The sequence below is a fragment of the Ailuropoda melanoleuca genome, chromosome 16 (genome assembly GCF_002007445.2).
Source record: "Ailuropoda melanoleuca isolate Jingjing chromosome 16, ASM200744v2, whole genome shotgun sequence".
NCBI classification, from domain to species: domain Eukaryota; kingdom Metazoa; phylum Chordata; class Mammalia; order Carnivora; family Ursidae; genus Ailuropoda; species Ailuropoda melanoleuca.
The window spans coordinates 42,677,855-42,690,210 of NC_048233.1; the positions used below are offsets into that span (position 1 = coordinate 42,677,855).

At 48.9% G+C, this 12,356-nt stretch overlaps 1 protein-coding gene across 2 annotated transcripts in view; it reads left to right on the forward strand.

The window, feature by feature from the left end:
• SOAT2 (sterol O-acyltransferase 2) overlaps positions 1-4,468 on the forward strand; it is a 10,349-nt gene extending 5,881 nt beyond the window's left edge. The window contains exons 8-15 of one of the 2 annotated variants that reach the window (XM_019803809.2): positions 58-142; positions 619-664; positions 874-1,003; positions 1,915-2,012; positions 2,438-2,536; positions 3,055-3,190; positions 3,677-3,822; positions 4,019-4,468. In XM_019803809.2, coding sequence (XP_019659368.1) covers positions 58-142; positions 619-664; positions 874-1,003; positions 1,915-2,012; positions 2,438-2,536; positions 3,055-3,190; positions 3,677-3,822; positions 4,019-4,069 — 791 coding nt within the window. In that variant the 3' untranslated portion in view covers positions 4,070-4,468. Of the gene's footprint in view, positions 1-57; positions 143-505; positions 665-873; positions 1,004-1,914; positions 2,013-2,437; positions 2,537-3,054; positions 3,191-3,676; positions 3,823-4,018 lie in introns of those variants that run through there. The other variant, XM_034644616.1, reaches the window with a different exon arrangement.
• The last annotated feature ends 7,888 nt before the right edge of the window (positions 4,469-12,356 follow it).

The following is a 12,356-nucleotide window of genomic DNA, read 5'->3' on the forward strand; positions in this document are numbered from 1 at the left end:
AGCTCTCCCCCTCCCTTCCCCCTTCGCTGACGGAGCCCTCTCTCTCACCCCCCCCAGGCGAGGGCACGCAGGCTCCCAGGTTCTCCAGTTACCTCTATTTCCTCTTCTGCCCCACGCTCATCTACAGGAAGACTTACCCCAGGTAAGACCCGGCACCTCTTTCTCAAATGCCCACGCCCACCAGGGACCTTGCCCTTCTATTGTCCTTTCTCTGAGGTCTTTAGCCCCACCCCCAGACACTGGGCACTTTCTCAGGAAGCATCCCATAATTAAAATGGGAAATAAGGGGCAGGTAGCCTCCCCCTCTCCTTTGCACAGCCCATGGTGACATGAGAGTGACCAAGGACTGCCCCAGTTTTAGTACTGAAAATCCTCCACCCTGGGAAGCGCATCAGTCTGGAGCAAACTCCTGATGGTTAGTCACTCTAGTTGACATGAGAGCTAAAACCCATTTGGCATGTCTATCATGGAAGGTCCAAAGTGTTCGAGACCCTTACCTCCCCAGATAATCCTCCCGGGCCTGAGCATCCGAGGGAGCTTCGGAGAGAGGGCCCGTGCCCCAGCGGGCAGGGAACAAAAAAAAGGACGAGAAACATATTATCCCCATTGCTGCTGCAGGACACCGAGCGTCAGGTGGAATTATGTGGCCAAGAACTTTGCCCAGGTCAGAAGATGGGGCAGAAGGGTGGACTCATGGTGGCTGAGGGGGCATTTCTGGGAGTGGGGAAGGGGGAGCCTGGGGAGGGGGTCCGAGGGTGGTGCTAAGGTAAGAGGAGGCAGGTGCTGGGCCAGAATCCAATTCCAGAGCGAGGGGGCAGCTGCTCGTGACCCCTCTCAAAGTGATGTGTCCCCCTCCCCTCCCGCACACCCCAGGCGTTGGGCTGCGTGCTGTATGCCTGTTTCATCCTGAGCCGCCTCTGCGTTCCCGTCTTTGCCAACATGAGCCGGGAGCCCTTCAGTACCCGGGCTCTGGTGCTTTCTATCATGCATGCCACGTTGCCAGGTACAACCACCGAAGACAGGGCCAGGGAGGGCTGAACTCAGGGGAAGGCTTCCTAGTAGGGGACTCACCTCCTCCCCTCCCACATGTGGCCCCTCCCATCATTGCTCACTTCAGATGACCGCTCCACTCTCTCTCTTTCCACATTGGCCTCCTCATCTGTTTCCTTACCCCTTCAATCTTTCCTCTCCCGCCTGTCCCTGACGCTGCTGCCCAAATGAACATCCCTCCTCCAGGTTAATCATTCCCCACCCTGCTTCAAAAACTCCAGTGATTCCCCATTGCTGGACTCTCCAGATAAGATTTGACCCCTTGGCCTGGCATTCAAGGTCCCTTCCCAGGCAGCCCCTCCTATCTCCTCATCCTGCCACAAGCCCCGCAAGTTCCTTGAAAGACGTGCACTTTCATGACTCCGGGCCTTTGCTCATACTGGTCCCTCAGCTTAGACTACCCTTTCCCCATTTTCCAGCCATGAAATCCAGTCCGTTTTTGAAGGTCTATGACTGCAATTCTTCCTCCTCCAGGAAGCCTTTCAGTTTTAGCCATCAATCCCCATGACCCACCCCTTGCTCTGCACTCCTGAGCACAGCAATGGCCATCATGCCTAAATCCCAGCACGTTTGACCTTGATGCGTGGTTGGACGTGTCCCTGTCCCTATCTCTATCTGTCTGTCTCTCTCCAACCACTCTGTGAACCCCTGATGCTCAGGGGCTTTGAGATTCATCTGTGCCTCCCCAACATCTGGCATGAGGCTCATGAGCAGCTGGATGGATTAATGAATGCATGAATTAGTGAGTGACTCATAAATGGTTGGCAGGAGTTGGGGCCCTGGTTGCTGAGGAGGGCCCCTCAGAGCTTCCCAGGGGATCCGGGTGGGCCCGTCTGACCTACAGCCCTTGTCCCCCCGCACCAGGCATCTTCATGCTGCTACTCATCTTCTTTGCCTTCCTCCATTGCTGGCTCAACGCCTTCGCAGAGATGCTACGATTCGGAGACAGAATGTTCTACCGGGTGGGGCCTGGACCTGGCCACTTGGGCGCTGGATGCAGGGAGGGCTGGGGAGTGATCTGGGGGGGATGGTGGCTCCATGGGGTGTCACCTCCGCGGTGCTGTCAATCTCCCACATGAGAAAGTGCTCCTGGTTGCGGTTCCAATGCCACCCCTCCGCCTCCTGACCAGCCAGGGCTCACTGCTTTCGTGTGCATGGTACTTTGGAATCATCCTCTCCTGAGACGGGGTAAAGGAGGGAGTGCAGGGTCGCAGGTCCTGAAGAGGCAGCTGGGAGAGTGCCTGCTGTCTCTCTTCTGCCAGGGGCCAGCCCCCTGTGGAACACTGGGACAGGGGGCAGGAAGCAAGGGGGAGCAGCTGGGGCCCGGGAAGAGTCAGGACTGTGATGCTCACCTCCTTGCCCCAACCCTGACCCCGCTCTTCCCCAGGACTGGTGGAACTCGACGTCCTTCTCCAACTACTACCGGACTTGGAATGTGGTGGTCCATGACTGGCTGTATAGCTACGTCTATCAAGACGGGCTCTGGGTATGGGCTTGGCAGACCCCCTCAGCTCCCACAGTTAATGGAGCCTCTCCAGGACATTCTCCTTCCCTCTGTCTGCACCATCCACCTTTTCCAGACCTAGGGGTCCCCTTGACTTCCATCTACCCCCTTCTACCCAACCCAGCGGGCAGAAAATCCTCCTAGGATCTAATTTCCTTCCTTCCTTATCCTCAACTCCACCCGGCCATAGAGCATGTCTCCCCTCCTTGGCCTTCTAAGGAACATGAGTATAGCGGCTCGCAGTTACCAAGACTTTTCGCATACGTAGTCTGCACGTCAACCCTGAGAAGTAGCTATTATTCTACCCCCTTTAAGGATTGCACGTAAAGGCCCGAAGAGCCAATAAAACGCTCTTAAATAAGACATTTAAGAGACTTCAGACTCCAAATCCCATATTCTTTCCGTTGTACCATACACTGTCTCGGCTTCCTAGAGAAGGGGGCTCTTTGTGGAGCAGTCTTGGGGAGACTCATTCCACCGTCCTCCCCCGCCCCTGCCAGCTCCTCGGTGGCCGGGCTCGAGGGGCCGCCGTGCTGGGTGTGTTCCTGGTGTCTGCCGTGGTCCACGAGTACATCTTCTGTTTTGCCCTGGGATTCTTCTATCCCGTCATGCTGGTCCTCTTCTTCGTCATTGGAGGTGAGCTGGGCCTCTGTGTGCCACGGGAGGGGGAGCCATCCAGAGGGAGGAGGCCTGGGGTCCTGCTCCTGGAGATTCCAGACTGACAGGGGAGGCCACATACCGTCCTGGGGGGAGGCATGAAAGTTGGGGTGGGAAAGAACTTGGGAACAGGGAGGGAGGGAGCAGGGGGTGTCCGGGGAGGATGTGGGAGAAGATTTCTGGCTGGAGAGGAGCGTCTGAGAGGGGCACACGTAGAGGGAGACAAAGGGGAGAACTGGCTTGAGGCTGGAAGGTTTAGTAAAAGATCCAGGATGTGACGTATAAACTGAAGAATCCAGCTTTCACACGAGCTACTTGAGACCTCTACTGGTTGCTGGAGCTGGGTTCAAGATCTTGCCCAACGGTGCCTTCCTGTTCCTTCTCTCCCCGGTGCCCTGGGATGGGAGGGCAGCCAGGGAGACGAGGGATCTGGACTTGGAGTAACAACCTTTCCTCCGGCATCAGGGCTCATGAACTTCATGATGCATGACCGGCACACCGGCCCCGCGTGGAACGTGCTAATGTGGACCATGCTTTTTCTGGGCCAAGGCATCCAGGTCAGCCTGTACTGCCAGGAATGGTACGCTCGGCGACACTGCCCCCTACCCCAGGTAAGGGACCACGACCCTCACTCAGCTCCCCATCCAGAAGGACACACCTCCCCTCCCCCGCAGCCAGCCCCCTTTTGTTGCCCAATTCAACAGCCGTGATCAGGGGCCAGGGCCTGGTTTGGGGGCTTCCGTGCCTTGGATGTGTAGGGTGGGCACAGGAGGGAACTCACGCACAATTCACCTCTCTCTGCCATAGACAACCTTCTGGGGGCTGGTGACACCTCGATCTTGGTCCTGCCATTCCTAGAGGTCAGAGCACCCTCACTGCCCAGCTGATACCACCAAGTTCTCCTCTGCCTGCAAAGCCCAGGCCCAGGGGGCCTCTCCCTGCATTCCCAGATCTAGCTCCGAGTCAGGGGGCCTGGCAGGCATGACCCCACCAGGGACTCCAGGGGCTGAGATCTGTGGACCTGGAGGGCAGCCGAGCACAGACTCAGAATGTGGTGGCTCTGAGCCGCCAGCCCCCTAGATCAGCACAGAGCCGCCTCCTCCCTCATGACTGTCCAGACTTGGGGAGACGTGAAGGATCTTACAGATTTGGTGAACGCAGGGTGAGCTAGAGAAACCGGGGCCGCCAAGGTCTGAGAAGGGTTTGGCTCGCTCTTTGTACTGCTTCCGCTGCGATAATAAACTGTGTCTCTTTTTATTCATTCATTCGTTTATTCCTTCATTCATTATTCGTTGAAGGCCCACTTTTGACAGGCGCGCCTGAAGAGCTGTGTCTGCAGAGGCGAGACTGTGTGGTGGGAGGGGCTGAGGGTCTTGGATGACACTCATTGCCCTTTTGAAGCCAACCGCTGCCCAAAACCCAGTCTCACCTTCCCTGCCATCTCTACTCCTTCTTCAGCTCGCATTTCCACACCCCTTCATCCTTCTGCTCCCAGCAACCTCTGGCCTATTTTGGGGAGGGCCCACAGCAGGCCTCCTCTCCCCCGCAGACCCAGGAGAGGAGGTGTCTGTACAGACCTGAAGCAATTATTTTAGCTTCCTGAGCCCCAGTTTCCACTGCTCTAAAGTAGACCTTAAAATGAAGAGTGTCCTGACTGTACGGGTTCCGAAGGTCAAAATATCCGTGTTCAGCACCATTCCAGAAATCAGACTGAGCAGTCGCTCTGAGGATCGTTTCTGTCCTCCTTACACGGTCCCCACCGCACCTGGTGCTGGGAAGACATCCAGATCAGCAAACTTTTGGGGAACTTAGCCCCAGGCGACAGAGGACCAAACAAACCAGGGCCTCTAAGAGAGGGATTGGTACTTCCTTTTTTTTGTTTATAAGAATCTTTTAAAAAATTATTTGTTTGTGCGAGAGAGAGAGAGAGAGAGAGAGAGAGAGAGGGAGAGACAGTGCCCAAGCAGGGCGAGGGGCAGAGGGAGAAGCAGGCTCCCCGTGGAGCAGGGATCCTGGACCCTGGGATCATGACCCGAGCCAACGAGCCAACGACAGAAGACAGAAGCTTAACCGACAGAGCCACCCAGGCGCCCGCACTTCTTTTTTTTTTTTTTTTTTTAACGTGTGAACAGTACGTATGGATACCTTTTCATGTCAGTAATATAGATGTATTTCATCACTTTTAATTACTGCGTGGTATTGCATTGCATGTATATACTAGAATTTATTTAAGTAATTACAAACATTTCAATTGTTTCCAGTATTTTGCTCTTATAAACAATTCTAGGATGAACTTCCTCGTGTATATATACACATCTTTGTGCATTGTCCTACGGGAATTTTCTAGAAGCAGAATTACTAGAACATTGGGCAGCATTACTCTAAATTTTGTATGCATTGCCCAACTTCCCTCTGGAAGGTTTAAGTGAATTTAAGTTGTATGATACCTCCCATTTCCCAACCCCCTTGCTGATACAGGGTTTTGTCAACTCACTAATTTTTGCTGATCTGATAAGCAGAAAACTATGTCTATTATCTTCATTTTGCATTATGATCAGTGCCTTAAAAATTGAATATATTTTCCTATATGTACCAACAATTTTTGTTCACTATTTGATTGATTGCTTGATTTTTAAGAACAGTTTTAGGTTCACAGTAAAATTGATCAAAGACACAGAGATTCTCCATATACTTCCTGCCCCCACACATGCCAAGCCTCTCCCATTCTCAGCATCGGCCACCAGAGTGCTACGCTTGGTACGATTAATGAACCCGCACTGACACATCATTATCACCCACAGGCCGTAATTCAGGGCTCCCTCCTGGTGTTGAACATTCTAAGGATTTGGACAAATTCATTATTTTTATTTTTCTGATTTTTTCTAGCTTCAGCAAGGTATTATTAAAGTATGTAGTTTAAGGGGCGCCTGGGTGGCTCAGTCAGTTAGGCAGCTGCCTTCGGCTCAGGTCATGATCCCGGGGTCCTGGGATCGAGTCCCGCATCGGGCTCCTTACTCAGTGGGGAGCCTGCTTCTCCCTCTGCCTGCCGCTCCCCTGCTTGTGCTCGCTCTCTCTATATCTCTCTGACAAATAAATAAATAAAATCTTTTAAAAAATAAAATAAAATATGTAGTTTAAGGCGTACCATGTGATGAGTGGATATAGTATATGTTGCAAAATGATTACCACGAAAATGTTAGTTAACACGTCCATCCTCTCACAGAATTACGTGTGTGTGCGCGTGTGTGTGTGGTGATAACATTTAAGATCTTCTCTCTTAATAACCTTCCAGTGTATAACACCGCATTAAGTATAGTCACCATGCTGTACGTTAGATCCCTAGAACGCATTCCTCTCATAGCTGGGAGTTTCACCGTCTGTCCGTCCCCACCTCCAGCCCACCAGCCCCAGGCCATCACTGACCTACTTTCTGTCATGTTAGATTCGTTTGCATTTTCTAGAATTTTACATAAACGGAATATAGAGTATGTACTCTTTTCTCTCCAGCTTCTTTCATTGAGCATAATTATTTTTAGATTTATTCACGTTATTACATTCGTTGTTTTTTCTTACTGAGGAGTAGTCCATTGTGACATAATTAGTTTATCCATTTAGCCATCCATGAACATTTGTGTTGTTTTCAAATAAAGCCATTACAAATGAAGCTGCTGGAACACTTACGTACAAGTCTGTGTGAATATACACTTTCATTTTGGGGGGCTAAGCACCTACGAGTAGAATGTCTGAATCACAAGGTCGGTGTATCTTTAACTTTTGAACAAACTGCCAAATTGTCTTTCAAGGTGGTTGAACCATAATACACATTCCTACCAGAGGTTTATGAAAGTTCCAGTTGTTCCACGTTCTTGCCAACACTTGGTATGGTCAATCTTTTTCATTTTAGCCTTTCTAACAGGTATGCAGTAGTATCTCACTTTGGGTTTCCTTTCTGTTTCCATAATGACTAAAGAGGCTAAGCGTCTGTTCATGTGCTCATTTATCACCAGTGTATATTCTTCGGCAAAGTGTCTATTTAAACCTTTTGCTCCTTCTTAAATTGGGTTGTTGGGTTTTTATTATTACTTTTTGAGAGTGCTTTATATATTCTGGATACAAGTCCTTTAACAGATAGGTGATCTGCAAATATTTCCTGCCAGTCTGTGGCTTGTCCTTTTTGTATCCTTAACAGTTTCTTCCACAGGCAGAAGATTTTAATTTTAATGAAATCCAATTTATCAGGGTTTGTTGTGTTTTTTTTTTTCCTTTTCTAGATCATAGTTTGGGTGTGGTATCTAAAAAATCTTTGCCTAACTTGAAGTCACAAAGATGTTCTTCTATGTTTTGTTCTAGAAGTTTTATAGATTTTGGTTTTCCATTCAGCGATGTGATTTATTTTGAGCTAAGTTTTGTCTATCATGTGAACTATATGTTAAGTTTCATCTGTGTGTGTGTGTATCCAATTGTTCTAGTACCATTTGTTGAAAAGGTTACCCTTTCTCCACTGAATTGTCTTTGCAACTGTAGATCTATTTCTTGAACTTTCTATTCTGTCCCACTGATTTTTTGTCTTGGTCTTTCTTTTTTTTTTTTTTTTAAGATTTTATTTATTTGACAGAGATAGAGACAGCCAGCGAAGAGGGGGAACACAAGCNGGGGGAGTGGGAGAGGGAAGCAGGCTCCCAGTGGAGGAGCCTGATGTGGGGCTCGATCCCATAACGCCGGGATCACGCCCTGAGCTGAAGGCAAACGCTTAACTGCTATGCCACCCAGGCGCCCCTGTCTTGGTCTTTCTTTATACCAACCCCATACTGTCTTGATTACAGCAGCTTTTTAATAAGTCTTGAAAACATGCAGTGTAAGTCTTCCAACCTTGATCTTTTTTGAAGTTGTTTTGCCTATTTGAGGTCCCTTGAACTGCCATATAAATTTTAGAACCAGCTTGTGATTTTCCCAAAAGAGAGAGAGAAAGAGATAGAAAAGTCTGCTGGGATTCTGATTGGGGATTGCACATTGCATCTATACACCGATTTGTATAGGACTGGCATCTTAAAATGGAGTCTCTGTACCCAATAGCACTGTATATCTCTCCCCTTATGTAGGTCTTAGTCTCTGGTTTATCGCAGCAACATTTCATAGTTTTAAGCACACAGAATTTGCACATCTTATGTCAGATTTGTCTCTCAGTATTTCATGTGTTTTAATGCTATTGTTTTCTTAATTTCCATTTCTGATTGTTCATTGCTAGCATATTGAAATCAACTGATTTTTGTATATACAAATCCACTGATTTTATGTCTAATTTTTTAAAAAAGATTTTATTTATTTATTTGACAGAGACAGCCAGCGAGAGAGGGAACACAAGCAGGGGGAGTGGGAGAGGAAGAAGCAGGCTCATAGCGGAGGAGCCCGATGTGGGGCTCGATCCCATAACGCTGGGATCACGCCCTGAGCCGAAGGCAGACGCTTAACTGCTGTGCCACCCAGGCACCCCTATGTCTTATTTTTAATTAATTATGACCCCCAAAATGGAATGAATGGCACATTTGATTTCCTCGTGTTCTGTATCGTATCTTACATTGTATCGTATGTTCTTTCTTCATTCCACAGCAGGTTGCTGCGATTCATTCCATTTCCTCTGCTCCCTTCTTGTTTTGGACGTTCAAGTATACTTTTCCAGTCCCTTGATAGTTACCTGCCTTCCCCGCACTGACAATCCAATACTTACTTCTTAAACATCATTTTTAAATACACCAATTATTTCTTCCATTAAGATGTTTTATTTTCCTGCCACTTCTACCCCGTTAAGAGAGACCTTCAGAATACTTTGATCTCTCTTACCCTTCCCATCCCTAGGTGTGGCTGAGAGAGCACAGTACTTAGGGTCCTAGATGTAATTAGGTGTCTGTCCAGCTCCACAAACATTTAACAGCATGATATTTGGCCAAGTGTCCTGCTCACTGCAGGTTTTTCCTCCCCTCGTCTTCCTCCATCTTGACTTCTCTGTTCCCTGAGTTTTTTGAGTATTTTCCTCAGGTGCAATAGGAGATTGATATACTCTTTGTAGCTCTAAATATCTTTCTTTTGCTCTGACAGGTGGAAACTTTCCCAGCTGGGGATGAAGTCCCTGGGCAGCTGGTCCTCTTCTCTCACTGTCCCCACGTTTAGCTTCGAGTACCGCAGATGAAGAATCCCGGGTCAGTTTGGTGCTTTTCCCTTTGTACGGAAATTGCTCTTTCTGTCTAGAAGCTTGAAAATGTTTTTCTTTAATCTTGGAATTTAGGAGTTTCGTGCTTAGATGTCCGTCTTTTCTTTTCTTTCTTTTCTTTCCTTTTTTGTGTCTTCTTGTGCCCTTTCGGTCTGCAAGCTGAGATCTTTCAAGTCACTGAAGTCCTCTTCTATTTTTATATTATTGCCTCTCTTCCATCTATGCCTTCTCGTTCTCTTGAAGCTAATGCATTTGAATGTTAGGACTACTGGATCTCTTCTCCAAGTCTCATATTTTCCTTGTTATTTCCATCTCTTTGTATTATTTGCTCCATGCTTTGAAATATTCTTTCCACTTGTTCTTCCAAGCCACTCATTTGAGTCTCAGCAGTGGCCAGACTTTCCTCTTTCAATGCATATACTAATTTTTTGTTGTTGTTGAAATGACATTTCTTTAGTTCCAGAAAGTATATTTTGGTACACTACTTGAATCTCTTTTAAGTGCTCCTAATATTTTCGTAAGTTGTCTCAAAACTCTTTAGTGGTTCCTGTTGCTGTCTGGTACGCAGGAAACAGCTCTGATGACCTCATTCCTGTAAAGCCAAGGTCATCTGAGTCATGTTCTTTCAGGATCCCCCGTGGTCCTGACCTCTGCTCAGGGGCTCTCCAAAGCTGGTCCCCAGACTCCTACCCGGTGAAAATGAGGAAACTCCTCACCAGGTCTCCTCATTAGGCCTTCCCCTTACTAACTCCAAGTTCAAGCCCTCACTGCACAGCCCCTGGCCCCAGCAACAGTATGGTTAAGGAGAGGCAGGTGTTTGGAGTGGAAATTCCCTTAGAACAGTGATTGTCAGACTTGATCATGCACTAGAATCACCTCCAGGGCTTGCTGGGATAGAAGGTTGAGCCCCACCCCAAGACTTTCTGATTCAGTACGTCTAGGGCGTGACTTGAGAATTCCTAAGAAATGCTGATGCTGCTGGTCTAGGAACCACGCTTGGACAACCGCTGCATTAGAGTACATGAAAGCAAGTCATCCTTCTTCTTCAAAATTATAGCGCTCTTTTATGGTAAGGAAATTAAGCCAATGCCAGGGAGGTATTATCTCCTCATTTTACATTGGATTTTTCTTTCCTTTTTTTTTTTTTTTTTTAAGATTTTGTTTATTTGACACAGAGAGAGAGACAGCCAGCGAGAGAGGGAACACAAGCAGGGGGAGTGGGAGAGGAAGAAGCAGGATCCCAGCAGAGCAGGGAGCCCAATGCGGGGCTTGATCCCAGGACTCTGGGATCACGCCCTGAGTCGAAGGCAGACACTTAACAACTGAGCCACCGAGAAGCCCCATACATTGGATTTTTCAACTTATTCATAGTCCTGAGGCTTGTACGCGACTGGGCTCCATCCAGGTCCCCTCGTCCACCAAAGCCCTCGCGGGTGCTTTGCTGCCCTGACTGCTGGTCTGAGAAGCAGGCAGTGGCAGAAGGCCAAACGTGCCCAGAGCAGAACACATTTGGGCTGAACCAAAGTGGCGTAGAGGTGGGTCAGACCAGAAAGCCTCTCCTTTGCTCAGACTCAGGACCCTTTGTGGTACCTTGTTTTACCCTGGGGCCCAGGGGTGGCAGCGGAGCAGTGCCAGCTCTCCCTCCAGGACATCAGTGGGGACAGAGCACCTGGAGTGGGGGTCTGCATGCGAGGCAGGGAGGACTCTGGGGCCACCTTCCCACACAGCAAGGCTCTCCTCCTGGGCTAGGAAGCACCTTGTCTTCCCGTCTGGGGTCTCTTCTCAGCTGCCCTGTCTGTGCCCCTCAAACTCTGGGCCCATCCTCTGCCTCAAACACCGTCCCTTCCCCCCTTTTATTTGTCCAGTCTTTCCCCCGAATTTCCTTGCTTGTCCTGGGTTCCCCATATAACACTCACTCCCCTCTTCTGTAGTCCCCTTTCTGATCTGTGCTGGCCCAGTGGTCTGCGACCTCCATAGCATCTCGTACTCCACTAGTCGGAGTTTCTCCGTCCCATATGGGTCCTCCCGCTCTCTGCTGTTCACTGCACCCTCCTCCCACACACACTCCACAATTCTGAAACACAGAACTCAAACGAGCATTTCGGCAATGCCCAATGACATTTATTTTAAGATTTTATTTATTTATTTCTCAGAGAGACAGAGAGAGCACAAGCAGGGGGAGAGGCAGGCAGAGGGAGAAGCAGGCTCCCTGCTGAGCAAGGATCCCAATGCGAGACTCGATCCCAGGACCCCGGGATCATGACCCCAGCCGAAGGCAGACTCTTAACCCACGGAGCCACCCACACATCCTGAACAACTTCATCTCTTCTCTCTTTTCCCACCATGCATCTCCAACTCTATAGATGCACCCAAAACACACACCGCAGCTCTCCCCCGCTCCAAGTCCTCCCATGAGCCACAGGAATCCGCCCTTCTCACATCATGGGTCGTTCTCTCCCCTCTGACCATCTCAAACACTAGGTCCCTTTTATGAGTTCCAGGCACCGCCCCTTCCTTTCTCCTCTCTACCAAATGTTCGCGTTAGTACTCAGACACGCTCCTCTACAACGTCCCATCTCTAACTTTCCTCTTCACCCCACATCCTTATCACGCTGTCCCACTTCTCAGCTTCCTGTTGTAGCCAAATTTCTGGAAAAAGTTGTCTGCTCACTGTGGCTGTTTTCTCACCTCCTTTCACTTTTGCGTTAAACGTGTGTCTACAAAGGTGTCTCTTCATAGCTTAGTATGGGCTATTACTCCAGCACTCATCCCCTCCTGTCATCTCCTTTCTGCACCTTCGGGATCCACTCTAGTACATGACAAATCTATATGTGTTCTTGAAAAATATAGTGTTGTACTTTACCTTTTTAATTTTTTAAAAAGATTTTATTTACTTATTTGACAAAGAGAGAGGCATTGAGAGAGGGAACACAAGCAGGG